The sequence below is a fragment of the Monomorium pharaonis genome, chromosome 2, assembly GCF_013373865.1.
Source record: "Monomorium pharaonis isolate MP-MQ-018 chromosome 2, ASM1337386v2, whole genome shotgun sequence".
In the NCBI taxonomy this organism is placed as follows: domain Eukaryota; kingdom Metazoa; phylum Arthropoda; class Insecta; order Hymenoptera; family Formicidae; genus Monomorium; species Monomorium pharaonis.
Genome location: NC_050468.1, coordinates 29,458,175 through 29,481,760, shown reverse-complemented (window position 1 = coordinate 29,481,760; position 23,586 = coordinate 29,458,175). Strand labels below are relative to the sequence as shown.

The window sequence follows — 23,586 nt, the reverse complement described above, 5'->3', positions numbered from 1 at the left end:
CACAAAATAAGATGACATAAAAGTTGCGGCTGTATTCAAAGATTTTCCTGCAGTTCTTATTAATGATATATTTTTGCAAAATTACATTAATTTAGAAATAGTGTAAAATAAATGTTTTTATTGGTATAATTTTATTTGTATTGTAAAAAGTTGTTTCATTTATTGGTTGGAAGATATATATTTTTACAATATAAAATTGTATTTTACAAGATTGAACACATTAAAATATTTCAATGAGAATTTCTCTATTCTCTTAATTTTTGCACAAAGATTGCTTCAATATAAAGTTCGATGAAACAGTAACATTAAAAATATATATTAAAAAATAATGATATAATATATTTTTTGAATATATTCCTCAACGATATTTTAATATATTTATATAATTGTAATAAAATTTTTATACAATTATAATGATAAAAGTTTTTCATTCATTATCATCATGTATACGCGCACACACACGCACACACAAATACACACACACACACACACACACACACACACACACACACACACACACAAATATCATAATATGATATTAAATATTAGATAAAAAAGTGTTTATATTAGTTCTTTATCTTGATTATTCTCAAAAGAGAAAACAATTAAAACTGTAAATAATTATAAAAATATGTATAATCATAAAAATTCATCTTATTGTTTCATCGAATCTTTTATCTAATGGTATATACTGATATTTTTTTATCTATTGAAATATGTATACATATACACATATATACAATGTCTTGAAATAATTAAGATTTGTTGGAGAAAAATACGGAAGTTTTGTTACATGGATGTAAAAAACGGATGGGCGGAACGTATTGTTACTTCGTTCCAGTTTGGACATGCACGTACCGTGGCACCATTTAGCCTAACGGTACCTGCCCGTTATCTCAAGTAGTGAGTCGAACGTCTCTTATGCATCACACTACGTCATTATTGATTGTAACACAGACGATTCTACATATGAATGACGAAACATGACGTCATCATTAAGCCCAAATTTTTTAATGATTGACAAAGATTATAAAATTTGTACTTAATCCATTAAAATATATAGACATATTTTGTCCATTAAAGTCTAATACATTAATTGCTTAATTTTTTCTTGTAACTAATTGATACTAATAATTAATTAATATCAACCAGGAACTTATAATTTTATAATTAATAATTACAATAATTTTTTGTAGTTTTTATCGTACTAAAAAAATAATTTGTTTAAATAATAAATCAAAATAAAGGATTGCAACAGATTATTGTTTAAGTAGTCGCAACAAAAAAAATCGAAAATAACTTAAAGTCCATAATGTTTAAGCATTACTGAATTAAGAAATAGTTAAAATTTAAGTGTCATAAAGCAATTTAACGTTTAAGGTAGATATAAATGTAAGAGTTGAAAATATTTTGAAGTAATGTTCAGTAATAAAATAAAAAATTATTTGAAGCAAATTAACGCATAAATATTTATGAATGAATAGTATTTAAGCGTTATTATTATAGCAATTTTTAATGTGCCTTTAGGAATTAGTCTCTACAATTATTTTACATATTATGTAATATTTGTTTCATAATACGCTCTTCACCAAATGTTTTCCTATCCGAAAATTGGATTTGTTAAAAGTACTTACGAATAGACTTAATTTTAATTAACCGATTCAATATTTAATGACTGTCTATTTCCATACTCTATAATTGGATTTTTCAAATAGGCAAATCAATATTCAAATAAATAAATAAATACTATATTTTAATGATTATTCCTAATATAATCTGATAAATTAAGATTAAAAAGCTTAGACTATTTCCAAAAGACATATTAAAAAATTGAAATTAAATTTAAAGGAATCCTAAAGCTGTTTGTTTCATCAACATTCCCTGTTTTTAACTAATTTTTTAATTAGCTTTATAGAATTGTAAAAGACTTTTACAGAATCAAAACATAAAAGGGTAGAATAATAGAGTTCATATAAAAAACAAATAAAATTTTTTTTAGTATGTTATGTCCATAATTGCTCTCATACGATATAGGTATAAAATAAAACCGTGCTCTTCTAGGAACTGTAACATTAAAAGTTTATAAAAAATTGGAGTAAAGCAGTTTCAAAATACTTTTTTATAAAATATGTACTTGACATTTCGTATTTGACAGAGTTTATAGAAAGAGAGCAGGAAAAGAAAAGGGAATAGACAAATAAATAGATAGATAAATAGATAGATAGAGAGGGAAAGAGAAGTAAGAAACAATTTTAAGATATAATTTATAATTTAATTAAAAATTTTACTTTAAAATAATACGTAAAATAATAGATCAAATAATATCTTAAATTTTAAAATCTTTTAGAAAGAAAAAAAACGGAAAAGAAAGAGATAGGTAGATAGATTAATAAGACTAGAGAAATAAAAAAAGAGAATAATTATAGGAGAAATAAGAAATTGGAAGGAGAAATAGCGACTTTTGCAGAAAAGAAGAATGGAATGAGAGAGGAAAAGAGAGAAGGCAAAATGGCACGCGCAATTTAGTGTTCTAGTAACGTCAAAAAAAGAAATTAATAGCTGGTTAACGTATGTGTAGATATATCGCAGATTTCGTAATCGTTTATGTTCCCGAGACGAGTTTCGTATGTTTCTATGTCGATTTTTGTTAACCGAATGAAGTAAGCTCAGATGGCTAAACAAAAATTTAGGCGAATAATTTCCAATTACAAGTCAAATGAAGTTGTAATCTCTAAAATTTGAATCCGTAAGATTTTTAAAATATACAATATTAAAACTAAAAGCGAGATAATAACGGTTGAACCAATGTTGACAATATCAGAAGTTAAAATATTTGTAATTAATAATTGTGACTATATATCACATATAACTAAATATATATAGTAGTAGTTATATTTTTTATTAATATGTTAATATTAATTAGAAATTGTTTGTTTCTTGTGACACAATTACAGTGGCTCTCCGTAGCTCGAATTATTGCATATAACGTGTTTTACGTTTCCTTGTAAATTGTTTTTGTTTTTATTCAACAATTTGTTTTCTTATTTTGTGCTAATTTCTAATTATATCTAATTATAACTTGCTTTTCGACTGCAGCATATCCAAAATTAACGGTGTAAAGTACGTTATGATACAATCAGCGCCCGCTCTTCTCATAGAGAGCAATATCTCGTTGAGTACATTCTCTAAGTTGATCGCACCGTTTTGTGCACCGTGATACAACATAGCGTATTCTCCCGATACTTGATACACAAATAAAGGATATTCTGGATGGGCATCCTTCGTATGTCGCACTACATCTAAATAAGGTAACCCTGGTTTCACCATCAGCAAATCCGCTCCTTCAGCCACATCTCTTGCCTTTAAGAAAATAAATATCACAAATGTATATATGTATATATATATATATATATATATATATATATATATATATATATACTTGAAGAATATTAATCTGTTTTCTGTAGAACACAATACGCACTAAAATCTAACAATACAATTTAAATGTGGTTTTACAAAATGAGACATCACTTATTTACTACACAACAAAGAAACTGAGGAAACAAAGTTTTCTAGTTTACACGTTTAAAATAATTAAAATATATCATTTTAAAATGCAATTTTCGTATAACGATTAATGTCACTAATTGTAAAGGAATAAAAGTATCTTCAAAGCTTCATTCAGTGTACTGAATTCTTTCATCAAAATTCTTTTTTGCAGTTAAAAAAATAATTTTTTAATTGTGTTATAGCAAATAAATAATAGTATATCTGTAAACTTTCATTCAATAACCTTCAATATTTTTGCAAAAATACAAGTTATTATAAAAATTTAATAACAGATGGAATGTGATACATACAGCAGCTCTGACTGCCAATCCGTTACTACCAGGAGGCAGCTGATAGCACTTGCGATCGCCAAATTTTGGTGCAGCCTGGGACGCGTCCCGGAAAGGCCCATAGAGGCCTGATGCAAACTTTACAGCGTACGACAGAACTGCTACTTTATTTGAAAATCCAGCAGCAGATAAGCCATGCTTTATCGCACTTATCCTGCCATCCATCATGTCGGATGGTGCAACAATTTGCGCGCCTGTAATGCAGCGTTTACATATTACAAAAATTTACGAATGTTGATCATATAATTATAATTATATATTAAGAATTATTTTCAGAAACGTGTAATCTTTTACCAGCTTTCGCGTATGACACAGCAACTTCAGCGATCCGTTGGATACTGCTTGCATTATTTATGCTACCATCATTATTGAGAATACCGCAGTGTCCATGATTTGTATATGGACATAAGCAAACGTCGCATGCTATTAGTAAATTAGGAAACTTTTCTCGTAATAATGGTATAGCTTGAATAATAGGATTCCTTGCACTATCAGCATTGCTACCAATCTCATCCTAAAATCAAAAGCTGATTAAAATTAAATCAAACTTATCTATTATAAGTATTATTAAAATCTATTAAATATTTAATAAAGTTCAGCTAAAGTTATTTAAAAAATACTAAATATAACTTATCTATTATAAGTATTAAATTATAGATATGATTAAAATCTATTAAAAATTTAATAAGGTTCATCTAAAATTACAAAAAATAAATTATTAAATAATCTAATATTTTGTGCAATTTTGCTTCATGATTAACATGCTTCATGTTACCTTTTCTAGATGCTGTAATACGCCAAATAATAAGACAGACTGTAAACCTTTTGTTACCAATGGTTGCAGCATCTTTTCCAACTGATTAATCCCATAGCGACATACCCCAGGCATACTGTTAATTGAATCTTCAGCATTTTCTTCATCCCTACAATCATGTATACAAAAGTTTCATTTATATACAATATTGTAACAAAAATTAATACATTCTTAGTTCAACAAATCTATTATATATTTACACAAATCATATCTAGTTTTATGGTACCTAGCAAAACATACACATTTATCATATCATAGTAATTGAATATCATACTCACAAAACAAATATCGGATACATAAGATTGTTAACGGTGATCTCAATATTTGGCGACTGCCACTTTCGTAGGACTTCATGAAAAATTCCACTATGAAGAATGTGTTTTGCTGGAAGTGTCATCTTCACATTTGCTTGCAGTATACAGTTGGAGTAATTGTTCTTGTTGCAGTTAATACTATAACTACTTGACTATTAGAGACCTGATATCCAGAGATAACTAAACACACGTATGTTATTTCAAGTAAATATTATAACCAATAACAGCTTGTGTAAATGATAAGTGAATAGGCTGAGTGTGTGTGTGTGTGTGTGTGTATACAGTAAACGCTTTAAAAAATATATAAATGATGAGTACAATTACATAAAATAATAGATTGGTTACATAAAACTCGGCTAGGCGATACTTCCCTCTCTATGTATTAAAAGAGAAATCTCTTTAAATCTGATAGATAATTGTAAACATAAACATAGCTCTGAGTTTTTTCACGAACAACGTACCTGCCCAGTTAATGCAGAACACCGTCGACAGAACTCACAAACTGAGTTGAGAATATTCCTGAAATTAATGCACAGCAAGCATGACACGTCGAAAATGTGACTTCTTCATGCGGTGTAAACGTGACGTAATGGAGGATTTTTAACGGGGGCTTGTCATTACAAAATCATGTTCAATTATGCTGCCGATAGCGTTCCAATACTTCCAAATTCCAATTTCAATTCGGCATGTTAAACGACTGAAACGTCCTCTTAAGCGGACAAAGCTGGAACCATTGAGAGGTACCCAAGTACCCCAAGTAGTTGTCCAAACTCCAAACATCAAATAAAAGTACACATATACAAACATCGGCTATGTTTTAAATAATATTTATAAAAAATTATAACAAATAATATGGTAAAAAGTGCATTAGTTACGTAATACATAATGTTCTTTAAAATATTACACTGCATACATAAGTGCTTGTCGTAATTTTTTCGATTATGTTGCATGTTGTCCACTCTCTTCTAATTTTTTAATGATTCGGGAATCTATGGTAAACACGTTTTTCGATATTCTTGGAGGTGCAGAAGAAAACACTATAATGTTTCTTTTTCTTTCTTACGACTTTCAGCCATAAATGCAAATGAGAATTATTTCCTTTAACTCCAAAACAATTCAAACAATCATGGTGGAAAAAGACTACAAGACTTCGGAAAGTCCGCTGTTAGAAGAAGCATAATGGCTCTGGCAGACCAGCGCGATTTTTGACGCGCGATGTCCAATGAGCGACCGTTTTTCCACTCATCTCTGTACGCCCATTGGATATCGCGCGTCGCACGTGTCAAAAATCGCGCTGGTCTGCAGGCTTTTCGCAATGAATACAGATTCCTTAATACGATTGGTCCTCAGTTTCAGCTGGATCTAAATGTAAACAAATCAATCGTATATCGTATTAAAGAATCGTATTAAATAATCTCATGACAATTGCAGAGCTGTTCCTTTTTCCGCTATATTTTCTCGCAACTTATCGTGAAATAAAAACTCTTATCGTGAAATAAAAAAATGTGCCGAATATCATAAAAATAATCATTTTCCGTGACTGACGGTAACAAGTTTGAGATATTCCAAGGTTTTTTATATCGAGTCACGCAATTTTCAGTGTGATACAGACTTAAACGCCACGAGAGCAGCGACGACGCACGCCTCAACCTAACCCCAACCTAGAGTCCCAGCCTAACCTTAAGCTCCAACCTAGACGACGACAGGGCCAGACATGGTGATTTTTAAGGTCGCCTTTATGTCGAAGACGCGTGAAACGTGAGACCTCGTGAGGAGCAGCGGCGCCGGAACCAGCTGTCCACATCGTTGGTCGTTCTCGACTGCCTGTCGCCGTCAGCGTAGATCCCGCGGAACGGCGTTTCCTGAAAGAGAGAGAGAGAGAGCGGTGTGGCAAGATCGCGGGTGGCACGATGACGGACGCGTCGAATTTACCGGGCGCCTCCTCCACAGGCCAGAGGGCAATATCAAGGATGCTGCGGCAGCGGGCCCAGGAGTTCCTCGCCTCGCGGAAGCACGCCAACAACCTGGTGGAGATAATCGGCCACTGGGACGTAAGTAGAGCCGCGCCCAGGGTTGCGCCACGTCTTGCGACGCGCCCTTCCCGGAGCTGCTAAACTATGAATCGGGTGGAATTGGGAACGCTCAAAGATCTCCGTTTTTGTTCGCAGGAGTCCACCTGTTCGTGCCTGCTCACGATAGAGACGATATTCGGAGAGGTGCTGAGACGCGGCGACATGTACACGGAGCGTTCGATAGCCCTCACCATTTCAGGTAAGATTACGAGCGGCGCTTGCTGATTTGAGATTCCTTGAGTCTTGTATGTCCACGACACCCCGAAATCGCTATGAGATCTTGAAGAAAATTGATCACCATTTAATCGATATTTTAATCGATCAACATTTAATCAATAAGCTCCATCCGAGATCTTGAAACTTTTTAGCATTGTAGACATAAAGTTTTGCATTAGTTGTGAATGGATGAAGAATGATGAGAATAACGTTTGTTCCTTGCGGCCAAACTTCTTGGAATTTTTTATTCTCTCCTTTGTGTCTAATCGAAGAATTTCATTAAAAAACAAGTCCAAAAAGTTTATTTTTTAGGAAACAAAAATCTTTTGAACTATTTATTGTATAAATATGGCAATTTTTATCTAGACTAGATATAAACTTGTGAAGTTTAATATGTTGAAGATCCATTTAAAAGAAAAGAAAAAATTTTTGGACTAGTTTGATTCCTGCATGAATTTTGCATTTATTTTTTATTTATCCTACGTAATACTAATATTTTATATTTATCTCTTTTTTATGATATTAAAAGTGATAAAGAAGAAAGATTTATTATTAAAAATATAAAAAATATAAAACAGTAATTACTTTTTGATTTATTTACAAAATTTTACAAATTGTTCTATAAATTGTTATATAAATATAGTAATTTTCTTCTGGACATGTAATAAGTACAAGTATCGCCTACAATTTACGAATTTTTGGACTCTTATAATCGGTTATCAAAGAATGAATTAGTAGATTATAACAAAGCTGAATAAGTGCTTTTTATCTATAGCGATTCAAATTAAATATTAATTTTATAATACTAAATATTAAATATATTAAAAACATGGGACATCTATGGCGGATCTTAGTGTGTAATCATAGTTTTGTGAGTAAATAACAAATTTTTATAATTTAATTTAACTTTTGCGTAATTTTGGTCTTGAAATACAGTTACTTATATGAAGTTAAAATATGCATTATAAAACTGTTTTCACACACATTTCATATTATGCATATATTTTATCCGCGAAAAAGATGGTATTTAAAAAAATTTATATTTTAATACGCGCGAAATAGAACCTAGCCCAGAATCTCGTTATATCACCTGGTTAAGAAGTTGCTACGAGGAGGTTTGGAAAAAGATATTAGCGTCTATGGAGAAGAATCGATCGGCTATTCAACTACAAGCTCTTACCACCGCGATGAAGTTGATGGCGGAAGAGGGTAAAGCGCCGATGGAACCGCGCGATAATCCAGGATATTACTTTCCCCTGCATCGTTTAAAACCCATCCTCATGACTCTGCTCTCCCCCGAAAAGGACAATACTAATTTAATATCGAGATTTCAAGAGATTACCGGATACCCTGATGTTTTGTATTATACGTGGAGATGTCTGCCCTCACTCACCCCAAAAAGACAGCCGAAAGAAATTTATATTAAGAATCTTTTGGAACTTATTGATAAAATACCACTGCCAAAAGAAGAAGAAGGTATGTTTTTTTTAAATTGCTTCTGTATACTGAAATTATTATATACAATGCCAAAATTGTACAACGTTAATGAGGTCGAGCAAGTAAAATAATTCATATGTATATAAAATGATTTATTGAAACATTCAAAGATTTTTATTAAATTATAATAATTGTATCAAATGTTCGAAATTTTTTCTTCTGCTTCTATTCTAGAATTCTGGCTTTTATTTGCCGAATTAATAATTCTATAATTTTTTCGAATATTCGGATGTAAATTTATATGAACTTTTTTCATCTATTTGACTTTCATTAATACATTATAATAAGTTTGACTTCGAATTTTTCGGAAACCTTGTATAAAATAATCCGTCGCACACACAATTGCACACGTTTTACATATATATCTTTAATTAATTTATTCCACTATGTGGCATTGTAAACTGTAAATATATAGCCCATTTGCTACAATAATTAAAAAATAATTGCCTTTTAGTTCTGCAGAAAAGTTTTTGATGAGACTTTAATACCAAGTGAAAACTGATATTTTTATTCCTGTACAATCAGTAAACGAAATTGTTACACTAAAATCATATTAAAAAATAATTAATGAAATTTTAACGATTCAAAATATTTTAATTGAATTTATTTTTTTTATTTATGTCATTTTTATAGCAAATAAGGAGTGTGAAATTATTAATTAATCAGTAGTTACTTAAGATGTCAAGATATTCCAATATCCTTCTAACTTCTTAGAGCTTTAAATTCTTAATGTTGTTATTTTTATTGTTTGATTGTTACTTTTATTTATTGATTTAAAATCTATTTTCTTATAAATGTAAATAATACAATTTTAAATAATTTTCGTATATTTCAGCATCTAAAACGTCAGACAATAAAGAACTTTTGTGTGGACCGCAACAAGGTAATATAATCTACATTACTGCTATTCTCTTGTATTTATACTTTTAGATAATTATCATGTATCTTAAATTTTTTACTAGATGCTGCATTTACATGGGATCAATCAAATGTTAAACGCGTATTAAACAAAGTCTGGGCCTGCGTTATGCACTGGGAATTAACGCCACAGTTACATAAACAGTTGCTCATAGTTTTGTTGGAACGAGTCATGTCGCATTTAGAAAAACCAATTTTATTAACGGACTTTTTAATGGATTCTCTAGATATGAATGGTGCTGTCGGGGTACTGGCATTGCAAGGTGTATTCATACTTGTTACTAAACATAATTTAGAATACCCGAATATTTTTACCAAACTGTATTCGATGTTTGAACCTGAAATCTTTCATACAAAATACAAGGCTCGTCTATTTTATTTGTCCGATCTATTTCTCAGTTCAACGTAAGTATTTTATGTCTTTGTGAAATAAAATATATCGCAAGTTGAAAAAATTATGAATATCAAGAATAAGATAATTTGGATTTTTGTAGAATTGTTTGAAAACTCAGCGTTGCTTTTTTTCAGACATCTGCCAGAAGCGTTAGTAGCGGCATTCGCGAAACGACTCGCGCGTTTAACATTAGTTGCACCACCAGAGGATATTCTGATAATTCTGCTTTTCGTGGGCAACCTGTTACTTCGACATCCAGGGCTAAAGAGGCTGATAGATCACCCGCAAGGTGGCGAGGTCCCATCGAGCGCGAGCACTGGGGCGGGCGATCCGTTTCTTATGGAAGAGCGTGATCCGTTACTAAGCAACGCATTGCACAGCAGTCTCTGGGAAATACGGGCATTGCAATGGCATATTCTGCCCAGCGTCGCCACCGCTGCGCGTTTCATTCACGAGCCGCTGCCCTCAGTTGAGTATGATATGGCATCAGCGTTAGAACGCACCGGTGGCCATCTTTTCGAAAGCGAACTGAAGAACAAAGTCAAAGACATCATGCTAACGTTTGAGAGACCAAATTCTATGGCGCTGCCGAAGGGAGAGAAATTGTTGCAATATTGGCAGCTCACGCATTGATTTTGTACACTGTGTGATCGACGCCCAGAGTGCAATATATCATGAGAAAAAGGCCATCATTGTTTATGCCATCGACAATATTTGAGCTGAGGATAACGTTCATATTTTAAATAAAGAATAAAGACTTTTGTGTTTTATATTACATACCTACAACAAAAGCGATAGCACATTTTTTTGTAGCGTTGAGAGTCTATTTACTTTTGAAACATTTAAATAAATTTATGCATTATTATTCATCGATTGCGCTACAAACAAAAAGTAAATTTGCTTATTATTTATCTCAGTTATATGTAAACATTTGTGTATCTTACACATAAATTACGTGCAAGTTCGTAATACTGGCATTATTTAACTCTTTCGCTGCTTTTCATAACGTTGTTATAAATTGTTATTTTGTGGTTTCTTTGAGCTTAGTTAAATAGGAAGTTTAACATATCATCTTTTATATATATTAGTATAAAAAAGAATACACGAAAATTTGTCTGTGATTGCAACTCGTTCATCTTTTTCGACATAAAAAATATATATTATAATAGATAATTTACAAAAAAGAAAATGCAATTATTATACAATAATTGTTTATTTTATTTTTATAATTTAAAAGATAAACATAACTGTAATCTCTCTGTACGTAAATGAAAAATCTCGTATTTTTTATTGTGTAATATGTGCGATTCAGTTTAGTTTATTTTTAAGCACACATATTTGAATTATAAAAATAACAATATATATTTAAATAATTATTAAATATTTATTTCAACAAATATTGGTGGATAAAGTATATGTGTGTTTACATAATATTTAATCGAGATCTTTGAGTGTCGAAGTTGAATAAACTGTAACATGCTAATTCATTATTTGCCATATATAAAAATAGAATTTATATATATATTAATATTAATTCTTGGAATATAAGCTTGTGGTCATTGCAGCGAAAGTGTTAAAGCAACTGATCCTTTCCGATGTTGCAAAATCATGAGGTCGATAACTGATAAGCATCTGATCCATACTATAGGTAATTTGCATAATTGCAACTCTGTCCAATATTCTTGGATAGTGATTTTTCGTGTACACGAATATATGAGATAATAAAAAATTGAGATATTTTCATTTAACAGATAATTTTAATTCACTTTTACGATGTGTAGCGCAGCTGATAATTCGTGTTTACAACACATAGGTAAGCATAGTTCAATTGCTTAGTTCAATTTTAATTATCTATTTAAGATCTTATACATTTCTCTTTTTCTATATATATATATATGTATATTATTTTCGTCATTAGCCTTCTTTGATATGTCACAATTCTGTATATTTGCGCCTCATTGCATATTGTCTTATGTATATACAAACGCTTTTATGTACATCAGCTAATAGATAAGTTATTATTATTACAATACCATTATGTATAATGTCGCTTTGTGTCCAACATCTGAAAAAAGCCATAATAAAAGGTTATTAATTTTCATTTAATTGGATTGTTTATTTAGTTGCAATATATTACAGAACTATTCATTTATGATTTATGTAATCATCATTTTCTAAATATTATGTGTGTAACTTATTGGCAGAATTGAAAAATAACAATTTCTATATAGCAAGGCATTGTATTATTCAATAGAATACAATGTTTTGCTATAGAAAATTTAAACAATTATGTAATTTTTATCTGGTATAAAGTAATAAATATTATATAAAATTAATGTTTAAAATTTCTTCAAACTTTTAAACATAAACTCAAAGTTAAACTATTAAAGTATTACGTTAATTTAATATAATTATTGTACTCTGCTGATACTAATGATTATTCTGTTACAAAAATCGTTTCACAAACGCACTTTTTAGTATTCATATTTTGTTGTAATTATAAAAACATCTTTTATACAAAGATAAAGAATGAGCTCTCACCTGGACCAACAGCCGCCATTCGTCCTCGTTCAAAGCATGCTTTATTTTTACTAGAATATTTGCTGGGATGTCGGAAGACACCGAAGTTGGTGCGATACTCGGTGTAATAGGCACATATTGCACCTGCAACAATTGTGACACCGTCGGTCTTGCTTTTGGATCATGCTGAAGACACTTTCGCATCACGTCAATCAGAATAGGCGGTGCACGTTCACAGCCTTGATGATTCTCGCCGTTTGCCGTAGATGGGAACGAAATATTCGGTTTCGGATTAGTTATAGCGTTCACTTTTGCCCACTGAGAACGTACATGATGGAAAGGCGTGTACCCGTACACTAAACTGTACAAGATACATCCCAGTGACCATACGTCTGATTTAAAACTTATCTGCCGAAAGAAAAAAAAACTAGTACTTTTAATCCAGTCTCAAACGTGTACTTTTCAGTTTATAAACTTTCATTCGACTTTAATATGAAATAATAAACTTTACAATCCAATTAAACATTCAAATAAATTCTAATTTTTTAACTTCAAGTGATATTTTAATATATTTATTTTCTTAAAATGTTTCCTTAGATAATCATAAAAAAAGCTATATATTTCAGATTATTTTTTATCCTTACCTTATATTTAACATTGTGCGTAGGCGAATCCGAATTTCCACCAATGTCCATTAAAGCTTCTGGACTAATGTAATTTAACGTCCCAATCGGGTTATTTTTTACAACGGATGTCATATCTGAATTTATGCTAGAAGCGATTCCAAAATCTATTAATTTAAGTCGGCCTCGTACAAGTAAAAAATTTCCTGGTTTCAAGTCTGAATGTATGACTCCTAAAATGTGTTTTATCATCAAAGAAAAATCATAATTTTATAAGCGCGATTAAATGCATTTTTTTTACCATTATCGTGTATGTGTTTAACAGCCGTGAGCATTTCAGTCCAGTAATACAGAATCATCGTGATAGAAATTTGCTTCTCCTGGGACATGGATTTCAAAAGTCGACTGAGATCGGTATCGCCCATTTCCATCACCACATAAACCATAGAGTCTTTAATTTGACTGAAACAATAATTGAATAAAATTAACAAGAATCTAATAAAGTGAATATCTTGTTAATATCAGTCTCTTCAAATACTACTATAAAAAAATCTCCAATTTTCACTTCTCAAAAGTGTTTTTACAGTAAAAAACTAAATTAAACTTATTATTATCTTTGAATATTTGTAATGTCACAATATACTCACTAATCAAACATTTTCACAACACAGGGTGCCTGTAACTTGTGTAACATGGAGATTTCGTCCAAACAGCCCTGAGCCGAGTCTTTGTCCATTTTGCTCAAATCGACGCACTTGATAGCGCGTAACTCGCCACATGATAGATCCTGCACTCGCAGAACCTCGCCGCTCATTCCCCGGCCGAGGGAGCCCAGGATCAAGTACTCTTTATCCTTCACGATTAACGTTTTTCCTTGCCGTTGCGAAGGAATGCTTGACGGTACGGAAAACTGTACGTTTGCAATCTTATCTATTTGTTGCAGTTCCTTGTACTGCTTTTCGTGGAACAAATCAGGCAGGTTCTTGCGGTCCGCGTTCGGGACGTTATGATCTATGTTGTACTTTTTAGAATTCTGTGTTAACTTTATATCCGTATTAAAATCATTCATTATTTTTCCTTCTTTTTTATTTTGCGCAGTTTTTACACTATTTCCCAGTGCATTAGACTGTTTGTTTTCCTTAAATTCCTCGACAGGTTTCGCCGATTTCGGATCTGAATATAATGACAACTTAAAGCATAACAAAATACGATCGTATGATAAATTAAATTTATTTATACGTAATTTAATGCGTTGTAATACTTACCACCGTTGTAATACTTACTACTATCGTAATTTGTTTGAGTTTGCATTAATTTTACATCCGATAGTCCAACAGTAATCTTTCTATTTCTATCCTCTTGTTGTGATTCAGATGTGACACTCTTTACCTCCGAACGTGTGTGCAACGAAAGCGGCTTCGATTCTAGAGGATGAGTCAAGGAATCACTATGTGTTAATGTAGCATCCGTTAAAGGCCGCCTTGTGTTTTTGATATCCATTCCCAAGTATCTAAGTAAAGGTAAAATTAAAATTAACATTCTCTGCAATTGCTGTTAAAAACCATGTAAGACAATGACTTTTTTTATGCAAAGAGCGATAAAAACTAGATTCCAAGAAAATTTTACTTCTCACAACAATTTAAATATTTAGAAATTTAATACATTTTATTCGTAAAAATAAGCAGGAAGTCTTATTGTTAAAAAAATAAATTAAACACTGTTTATTCCTAACGTACAATTGTAAAATAATATACAGAGTATATACTGCAAACCTTGAAGAATCTGGTTTTTCCACAATAGGTGTACAAATTGCATTCTTGGACACTTGCACATGATCCCTTGCGACAAAATTCTTTCCTTCCATTGGTGTTTGCCTCACATTACAATACCAACTGGAAAATATCGTTGAAGGTGTCTGTACAGGATTCTTGCTCGGATCGTCAGACAGTTTGCTCTGTGGGGTTTGAAACAGTTGCTTGTGCGACGTGCTCGTACTCGGATGTACGTTGACTTGTCCATGCTTCAATGGAGTTTCTGAGATCAGGCGATTAATCGTTGTCACTGACCTGCCCATTTCGTTCAGCGAAGGTGTGCTGTACCCCGAGCACGTACTCTTCGCTGGTGTGTAGTTTTCACTCGCTTCATATCTCATGACATTCTTTTGTGAGTTACATCTTACAGGATACACCAAGTTTTCGAATGTTTGAGATATACAAGGGGCGGATTCCAACAGAGTGTTTGAAATCTTGTAAGACTCTTCCTCGCAATCCCTATTCGCCTGCTCGATAAAGTTACCTTTGTGTCGTTGGTCATCTTTGCTTACATTTAACTCGCTAGTCTTTGTTAACAATACCTTATTCTCTGATACACTGTACATAGATCCTTCTTTCTTCTTATTCAATATATCTGATATATAATTTTTCTCGTAATGTGAATGATTGCTATTGACTGGTTCCTGATTTTTATTTGCATCTAATTTTGCATTATAATCGCCTTTATAAACCGATAGCGATGACGGAACCAAAGCTACATTCATCGAGTGATTATGATTAGTATCTGTTTGATTTCTCGAAGTAAACATTCCACTGTGAGATTCCTGTGTTTGTTCCTCTTGCTTATTAGAGTTGTAAATCTCCAGTTTATTTGAATCATTGACTGGTGTAACTGGCACATGCTTTTCGAAATTTACATCGCTAGCTTTACATTGTTCACTATTGATTCCAAGGGTTGTTTCTCTCCGAACAGAAGGAGTACTAGTTACAATTTCATGATTCTCTTTTAACAGTATACACGCAGTTTTCAAGACTCCGTCCGTTAGCTCAATCGAGGAATTGATGCCCGTTTTAGGTAAAACTGTTTCCTCCAGAACATTTTCAGTAGAATTATCTAGTAACAAAGGCTCGTCGAAATCCGACTCGTCGTCCTCGGATTGACGGGGCTTTTCTTCACTCTCATCATCGTCATCGTCCTCCTCATCACTTTGCAGAAGTGCTTTGAGACGTACCGGTTGAAACTTTGGGAGCGTAACATTCTGTGTTGGCAATCTACCGGCGCTCATGCTATCAAAACTATATCTGTCGTTCGTTGTAAGTTCTGACATTATTGAAAACTTTCTAAGATAGTCTTCGCTGATCTACAAAAACACATGTTTATCAATAATTAACAATATCAATGAATTACATCAATTGTTATTCTATAAAAAAAATAATTTTAAAACATAAGAAATTACTATCAATAGTGGATTTTGTTTCAACATGTTTATGTATAGATACATAAGTAAAAAAATTAGCATACAAAGTCGAAGACTTGATAAGATACAAGAAAAATTAGAAGATATTATTTACATCCATAATTCTCTTATAAATAAATTATTTTTCAAAACTAAAAAACAAATATATAATTATTTAATGTAATATTAAATAATCAATATTATTATTATACTATATCAATATTATTATTAAAAATATTACATGTACAAATATTTTTTTGATTTACAAATATTATTTTTAACTATTAACAAAATTTTATACATATACAATATACATATATTTAATTACATATATAATAACTAAAAAGATGCATTCTATATTATAAAAATACAATTTTTTGAACACCGAATAACTATTGTGACACAACAGTTTCTTTATGAAACAATATGTAAATAATATAATAGATTATTAGATAATTAAATTTTATGCAATATGTCATAACATAAATACATGATAAATAGCTCTATTTCTATAATATAGCTCTAACTTTATATATATATATATTTAGAATTTATGAGACAACATATGAAGCAAACAAGTTATACAATACACATGTTATTATTCATTTTTATTTTTATATGGAGCAAACATCTTCTCAAATAAAGTTTAAATACATTTATGCAACAAGTAACATTTTCTGTAATTTAATGTTTTTAAGTATCAATTTAAATATTAAAGTTTATTAAAAAATACATATTATGAAAAATACATTTTAAAAAACTGTATAGATATAGAAAATCCAATCCAACTTATCAAAGATACTTATTGTTACACAAACGACAAAATCATGGCAAAATTATTATAAAAACAGCTAAGCTGGGCAGTCAAGAAGCTAATTTTTTTATGCATCTTTTCTTTTCCTCCCCTCCTCTCTCTCTTTCTCTCTCTCTCTCTCTCTGTCCTCTTTCTTGCAGTGCCATGTCTCTCCGAAGTGAATAATTACCTAAAGAGGCGTATGTTAAGAGTCCACCATCGACGTCAAGCCTATTCCTCGTCGGTTTCACGATCGAGATATGCTGAAGCACGCCGAATGAAGAAGAATCGAGAAAGGATGTCTACGTCGCGAGTAAACGAAGGACGCACCTGTCAAACTGAGTAGTCTCCGTAGATCAGCCTGAATCACCGATTGATAGACGACAGTACACCGTACACGCGCATCACATAGCTCGCCAGCACTGGACGTTATTTACACTCTCGACGACGATTTCACCCGTGCACCACACAGCATCATCGTCGCTTCGTGCATCGTTTTCAAACTTCTTAAAACGTCGTCCTCGACTCTATATTCTCTACCGGTCGCCCACACGCGTCATAGCATTTGAATTTGCGAGTGCGCCGCCCATTGGTCGACGTCTAGGGACATTTTGGTAGTAACTGCGAGGTAGGGACAGAAATAGGAACGCCACTTTAGCGGGATATTTGAATACAGAATCGGTTATGTTTTTTTTTATAATGTACTCTGTATATTTATAAAACTTAAACTATATTATATAAATAATGTTACAATAATATTAATATATTACTATATTATTTATTACATATTATATATAATATTACATTACATATTATATGTAATATTAATTACAGTTTATAGCAATATATTTATAATTTTATTATATAAATATTTGTACTTAAGAATAAGAACATTACATATGTATAAGTGATACATCTTTAATAATAAACAAATCGATAGAATAAGCTTAAATGTAAGTGTATATATATATATATATATATATATATATATATAGATTAATGCACGTATTCCTCTTAATAAATTTGAAATAGCTACTTTTTTTAAATTTTGAAATCAATTTTATTTGATTTTAAATTTTAATATATATTATTTTGTAGAATGCAAGTTTGTTCATGATTAGTTAGTTGATTGGTTGACGTCTAGGGAATTTTTGGGAATTTTAGGGTTTACACTCACAAAACTTGAGTTCTTATTTTAACGCATTGAAAGTATATTTTCAAACGCTCTTTAAACAGATTAAAACTCTAAACTTATGTTAATTAAATCAATAGCAGATACAAAAACATAAGCAGTAAAATCTAAGTAATAGATGAACCGATCACAGACATTAGTAATTAGTTGTACAAAAATTAAAGTATTTATGAAATGTAAATTGTGGACAAAACAATCGAATAATTTTTCTATACGATCAACATATGGTAATAAAAATAAATTACGTATTTGGGCAAACTCACATTCAAGTAAATTTGTTGTATAAAAGAAAAAAAGCGTGTAAATAAGTCATGTTTTAATTTAAGATGGAAATACAATACAACAGTTTTCCTTAATACCAACTCATTTGGAGATATGAAATTCTATTCGACTTAAAATTTCGTCGTTACGCAAACGATTGTACTAAAGTACAAAATGAAAAGATTTGTTGCTGCATGTTAAAAATCGTACGCAGAATTTTACCTTCTAGTCGCGGAATTGTTTTCCCACCGAATGCTAAGTGTTCTTAAAAATGTCTTAGAAACTGTGATAGAAACCGAAATAGTTGGTTTATAATCCTCTTCTCTCATTGAAAAATGCAGACTTCATTTCTGAAATTCCTCCCTTTCTGAAATATTGTCTCTTATACTGACAGTTTCTGTTGAAGAAAATTATATAATCCTATAATCACTACACCTATACAATCGTTATATTAATAAATCTGTTTCTGTCACAGTTTGCGCACAAATTACTCGGCGATTAAATTAAGTTACACTTAACGGCTATGTTTCTTCTTTATACATCATCTCACGTCTTGAAAAGAACCAATGTGAAACCCAGTACTACTCGCTTCTCGACTTTCCGAGGAAGTCTACTTCTGCACATGTTTAGGAACTACTTGGCAGCAAATATGATGACACAAGCGATTCGTACAAAACGGGTATGTGTTCTATTTATAATCATCATCTCTTTCCTTATTTACGATCTAGTAATTATTCTAAGCGTGTTTTTCCTTCTCCTCTCCTCTATCTTTTAATGAATAATGCTCAATGTTTCTATACAAACATATTGGTTCTTCACGAAAACGACTGTTGCTACAAATTTAAATTAACATGACAATGATTCACACGACGAAACTAAACACTCGCCTCCCCTCTTTTCTCTCTCTTTCTCACTCCCTCCCCCTTTTCACTTTTCCTCTTTTTCTCTTCGTTCAATGTCAGGAACTAATTCAAGAGTGTCAAGACAATGAGCGAATTGAAAGAACTATAATGAGCGGCTCGTAGAACGTGTCCTCCTCGTACGGCAACGTATTGAGGAAACAGATATAAAAAATATTATATTTAAATCTTTAAGGACGAAATTAGGAATTGCGAGTAATAAAAGGAAGTATTCTAGGCTACTCGCTAAAATAATTTTAACGTTTTCCGTTATTATAGTTGAGAGCTCGTAATGGTGCTTTGAATGTGGACGCAGACTGTTGCTGGATCTGATATGCTACAGGATGAATTTTAAAGCCGTATAATCTGAAAAATAAAAACCATCTTTTAACTTTTAAATTTTATACTCCATATGCAAAAAAAGTAAATTTTTAGACATTAATAATGAGATATTTTTACTTTTCATATTAAACATGTATCTATAAATACATTTCATATTAAATATATATCTGTATGTGGTTTGTATTACATTTTTATATTAATCAATTTTCGATATAAATAAATATTATACGAATACATAATCCATGTGCTTTGGTTTAATAAATTATTGATCATCAATCAATTACATTTCTCTTTTATTTAATTTCTTGAGATTTCTTTTTCTCATGTAAGCAACAATTATAATAAACATTTAAACATGAATCATTAGGAAATTGAATATAATAAAAATATACTTGATGAAAAATATACTGATTATCCTAGATTAATAGAAAAATTTACTTTTTTAAATATTTGTACATTAATATTAAGCCTTTTAGTGATTTATTTATATATAAATAATTAAAATAATTTATTATATAAATTCTCATTTTATCTGACATTAGAAAGAATAATAAAATTCTAGTTTAATGCTTCTTTTTTCAGAAATTTTCAGAAAAGACACTATTTTAAACATAAATCTCCTTTGCCTTACAATTATTCCATTATTAAAAATTCTCACAGTGACGTGTAATGTGATTCTTACCTAGGTACAAATTGATTTGCTGCACGTTTTGGTCTATATTCAGGATGGACCATAAACAACATATGTGGAAATCCTGTTCCAAAGTACGCTCCGTCAGTGTGATGATGTCTCGAACTCTTAGGTGTATAAACGTCCATGCACTTAGGGCAATAGCTCTTGACCATTGCCTCGCCAGGAACATCGCTAAGTCCTAGCGGTAACATCGGCTGGGATTCACAATAAACACGTGGACAATGACCGAAATCACCCGCTTGGTATTTCTCGATCATCTGAGCAATGCCGCGATTGGTAAGAATGTAACGTGCATGGATGAGACCGTAGAGCATCTCTGCAGCTTGCTCGATCAAATCCGATTGATTTGGATTATCGTCCAGATCATCATCTAGCAAATAAGATTTAAAGAATAAACATTAAAAATAGTCGCATTTGGAGTAAATCTTTTTTTGTTTCTTTTTCAATTTATTTTACAGGTATGTCTATTTTCACCAACGTGTATTAACTTCGACCTCTTAATTTTTTTTTCTTTTAATTCCAAGAATTAGAAAAGGACAAAGAATAAGTTAAGTTAAGATTAAAATTAATCTACAATGGTGGAAATGGACATTACATCTTTAATTAAATTCTACAAACATAAGTATTACATGTTTAATCAAGTTCTGAAAATCCATAAAAGTTACTCGAAAAAAATTTCAAAGGTAATTAAATTATATATAATTTTTTTTCAAAATTAAGTACAATTTGTTCTAAAAACAAAAAAGTGTTTATAAATTTTAAAGATTTCTTGAACCACTTTACATAAATAAAAGTCAAATTTGAGACATCTATTCTAGAAATAGCCATTAGAAGGTGTTACTTTTTTGTATTAACAACTTACCAGGTTCAAGATCAAGAATCATATCTAATGCCTGACGATAATGTGGTACTTGTTCATTTAGTCCCGTTAAATTGAATTTATCTTGAATATAGTCCTCATCCACCTAGATGATTTAAACAAAATAAATATATAATAAAGAGATGTTAATTAATTTTCTTAGATTCTAAGAATCAAAATGTACATTAAAAAAAGAAACTAAAAATACATTTTAATACTTTGCTCATCATTCAGTTAGATCTATTTTCACAATTCATCATTAAGCAATCTATACTCATCCAGCAAGAGAATACTCTCAGCTTGAATAACAACTCATTTTGTGTAAGAAAGTCTCCTTCCATATCATATTTATTAGATATTTATCAATATAGATATTCCAAAAATCACTGTCAGTACTGAAATACCGAAATAGTATTGCGTAATGTAAACTACAGATTTTCAATACTGACAGTGCATATCAAACAATATTCTAAGACATGCATCATGCTCTTCGTACTTTGCCTATCTATGCAACAATTGAGAATATTCTCTCTGCTGAAGAATATATCTACCACGCTATTCTTCTTTTAATTAGTTTGAAGAAGTAATATGAAAAGAAATTATAAATAAAACAGAAAGGAAATCTTTAATGATAATGTTATAATATAATACAAAATATTATGTAATATAAAATATATAATATATGTGAAAAATTGAACAATATTGGAGCTTAACTTACATAATTGGCAAAATGTTAAAACAATATGTATAAATATTATAATCGCGATAAATTTATAAAATAAAAAAGGAATTCAATTATATATTTTACCACAGCATTATAATTATGTTATGTATAATGAAGTAGTCAACAAAACGTACATACTGATCACGAATAGGAAAATAAAGTAACACTCTTTGCAGCCCTAATTCTACAACTATTTTGCTGTTTCATTTTTTATACCTGATTTATTTTTTATAAACAAATATTTGTAGAATAAATATCTTTTGCATTAACTTATGCTAATGAGGTGTAATGATACTTTAGCTTTTATGGCTTGATATATTGCCGAGTTATTAAGCACACTGAAAATGACGTGGGGACGCACCCCTGCTCTACTCACCTCGCAAAAGAACTCGTTCCCACGTAAGCCGCAGAACCACGAGATCCAGGACACCTCCTCGGAGCTGCTCATTTTCCTGCGGCAGAAGAAACCGTGGGGAGAATCCCGTTATTAAGGTCGGTTAAGTCGATAGTAGGCGAGGAGAAAGCGACGAAGGCCGACGAAGAGGTTGCACGTGCACGGCGCGGATGGCCACGCTCACTCGTTCACACGCTGGCTCCTATGCACGTGCGTATACGAGCGTGTCGTCGGCGACGGCGACTACCGCTGCCCACATTGTGGTGCGGGCCGAATTGGTTAGAACGGCGCGAACGCGGGATCGACAGGGGGGAGGGGAAGAAGGGGGAAAGGACGGGGACGTATGGACGTACGTATGTACGGACGGACAAACGGACGGGAAACGGTGGACGGGGTAGCGCGGGGGTGTGTGCAATGGAGCTCGCTTTACTAGGCAAGATGCCCGACAAGTTACGGCCCCGTCCGGCGCGTTCACACCTACGTTTCCGTGGTCATTGCTGCTTCGTCAGCTGTTTTTTGAGCACAGTGCACGGTTCGACGCGGCCAGGAAGCGCATTACTCGTGCGAATTGCCAGCGCGGAGCACAGCTACCCGATGAAAAACCAAAAATAAACAGCCCTCGCGGCTTACCTTTTGGTGCTTTGATTAGCCACGCTTGCTCAACCGAACGTAGTATAGCTGGCGCTACCAGAGCGCGCGCATCGCTCCCGCCATCTCCCGGCCAATCGCCAAACGGTTATTAGGCCTCGTTCACAAACTTATGACCAGTTTCACAATTTACTTTGATCAGAGTTTAATTAACAAAATAGAAGAATCTACTTTATATTAAACAAATGCTTCTATATTGGATGTTGTTAGTTAAACTCCGGTTGAAGTTAAGTTGTGAAACTGGATTTTATTGCAAGCGTTTTCGAAAGAAATCCGATAGCTGC

The 23,586-nt window shown here is 31.8% G+C and overlaps 4 protein-coding genes across 7 annotated transcripts; 1 reads left to right on the top strand and 3 right to left on the bottom strand.

Annotated features, from left to right (window-relative positions):
* Nucleotides 1-2,878: 2,878 nt before the first annotated feature.
* On the bottom strand, nucleotides 2,879-6,187 carry LOC105830819 (delta-aminolevulinic acid dehydratase). Its single transcript, XM_012670426.3, has 7 exons — nucleotides 5,941-6,187; nucleotides 5,489-5,797; nucleotides 4,992-5,207; nucleotides 4,675-4,822; nucleotides 4,194-4,413; nucleotides 3,861-4,093; nucleotides 2,879-3,360 (listed from the first exon to the last, which is right to left on the bottom strand). The coding sequence occupies exons 3-7, from the start codon at nucleotides 5,108-5,110 to the stop codon at nucleotides 3,073-3,075; spliced, it is 1,008 nt and encodes a 335-aa protein (XP_012525880.1). The 5' UTR covers nucleotides 5,111-5,207; nucleotides 5,489-5,797; nucleotides 5,941-6,187; the 3' UTR covers nucleotides 2,879-3,072.
* A 507-nt stretch (nucleotides 6,188-6,694) lies between these two features.
* LOC105830818 (nucleolar complex protein 4 homolog B) lies at nucleotides 6,695-12,230 on the top strand. The gene is made up of 6 exons (XM_012670425.3): nucleotides 6,695-7,078; nucleotides 7,196-7,298; nucleotides 8,378-8,791; nucleotides 9,648-9,695; nucleotides 9,775-10,135; nucleotides 10,259-12,230. Exons 1-6 carry the CDS (start codon nucleotides 6,938-6,940, stop codon nucleotides 10,755-10,757), a joined length of 1,566 nt encoding a protein of 521 aa, XP_012525879.1. The 5' UTR covers nucleotides 6,695-6,937; the 3' UTR covers nucleotides 10,758-12,230.
* LOC105830815 (probable serine/threonine-protein kinase mps1) lies at nucleotides 11,862-17,707 on the bottom strand. 3 transcript variants are annotated; one of them, XM_036283246.1, is made up of 8 exons: nucleotides 17,620-17,707; nucleotides 15,040-16,400; nucleotides 14,533-14,777; nucleotides 13,915-14,440; nucleotides 13,569-13,729; nucleotides 13,289-13,500; nucleotides 12,666-13,052; nucleotides 11,862-12,189 (listed from the first exon to the last, which is right to left on the bottom strand). In XM_036283246.1, the coding sequence occupies exons 2-8, from the start codon at nucleotides 16,365-16,367 to the stop codon at nucleotides 12,160-12,162; spliced, it is 2,889 nt and encodes a 962-aa protein (XP_036139139.1). In that variant the 5' UTR covers nucleotides 16,368-16,400; nucleotides 17,620-17,707; the 3' UTR covers nucleotides 11,862-12,159. The 3 variants fall into 3 exon arrangements, with proteins under 3 accessions (XP_036139139.1, XP_012525875.1, XP_028050394.1); XM_012670421.2 differs by lacking the exon at nucleotides 17,620-17,707 and adding an exon at nucleotides 17,480-17,617; XM_028194593.1 differs by lacking the exon at nucleotides 17,620-17,707 and adding an exon at nucleotides 17,480-17,617 and having other exon boundaries at nucleotides 14,551-14,777.
* Nucleotides 17,708-18,479: 772 nt separating this feature from the next.
* LOC105830821 (casein kinase II subunit beta) lies at nucleotides 18,480-23,363 on the bottom strand. 2 transcript variants are annotated; one of them, XM_012670430.3, is made up of 5 exons: nucleotides 23,285-23,363; nucleotides 22,637-22,712; nucleotides 21,540-21,642; nucleotides 20,666-21,047; nucleotides 18,480-20,007 (listed from the first exon to the last, which is right to left on the bottom strand). In XM_012670430.3, exons 2-5 carry the CDS (start codon nucleotides 22,706-22,708, stop codon nucleotides 19,899-19,901), a joined length of 666 nt encoding a protein of 221 aa, XP_012525884.1. In that variant the 5' UTR covers nucleotides 22,709-22,712; nucleotides 23,285-23,363; the 3' UTR covers nucleotides 18,480-19,898. The 2 variants fall into 2 exon arrangements, with proteins under 2 accessions (XP_012525884.1, XP_012525883.1); XM_012670429.3 differs by lacking the exon at nucleotides 23,285-23,363 and adding an exon at nucleotides 23,136-23,275.
* Nucleotides 23,364-23,586: the final 223 nt, after the last annotated feature.

Bases quoted from the DNA above. Each gene is read 5' to 3' on its own strand.
- LOC105830818 (XM_012670425.3), top strand. From the start codon at position 6,938: ATGACGGACGCGTCGAATTTACCGGGCGCCTCCTCCACAGGCCAGAGG. The intron at 7,299-8,377 runs GTAAGATTACGA...CGCGCGAAATAG, and splicing joins GATAGCCCTCACCATTTCAG to AACCTAGCCCAGAATCTCGT. The intron at 9,696-9,774 runs GTAATATAATCT...ATTTTTTACTAG, and splicing joins TTTGTGTGGACCGCAACAAG to ATGCTGCATTTACATGGGAT.
- LOC105830819 (XM_012670426.3), bottom strand. From the start codon at position 5,110: ATGACACTTCCAGCAAAACACATTCTTCATAGTGGAATTTTTCATGAA. The intron at 4,823-4,991 runs GTGAGTATGATA...ACATGATTGTAG, and splicing joins ATGTATCCGATATTTGTTTT to GGATGAAGAAAATGCTGAAG. The intron at 4,414-4,674 runs GTAACATGAAGC...TTTTGATTTTAG, and splicing joins TATTACAGCATCTAGAAAAG to GATGAGATTGGTAGCAATGC.
- LOC105830815 (XM_036283246.1), bottom strand. From the start codon at position 16,367: ATGTCAGAACTTACAACGAACGACAGATATAGTTTTGATAGCATGAGC. The intron at 13,730-13,914 runs GTGAGTATATTG...TTATTGTTTCAG, and splicing joins GTTGTGAAAATGTTTGATTA to TCAAATTAAAGACTCTATGG. The intron at 13,501-13,568 runs GTAAAAAAAATG...AACACATTTTAG, and splicing joins TAAACACATACACGATAATG to GAGTCATACATTCAGACTTG.
- LOC105830821 (XM_012670429.3), bottom strand. The intron at 21,643-22,636 runs GTGAGTAGAGCA...TAAATCATCTAG, and splicing joins GGAACGAGTTCTTTTGCGAG to GTGGATGAGGACTATATTCA. The intron at 20,008-20,665 runs GTAAGAATCACA...TTTATTTTTCAG, and splicing joins GCAAATCAATTTGTACCTAG to ATTATACGGCTTTAAAATTC.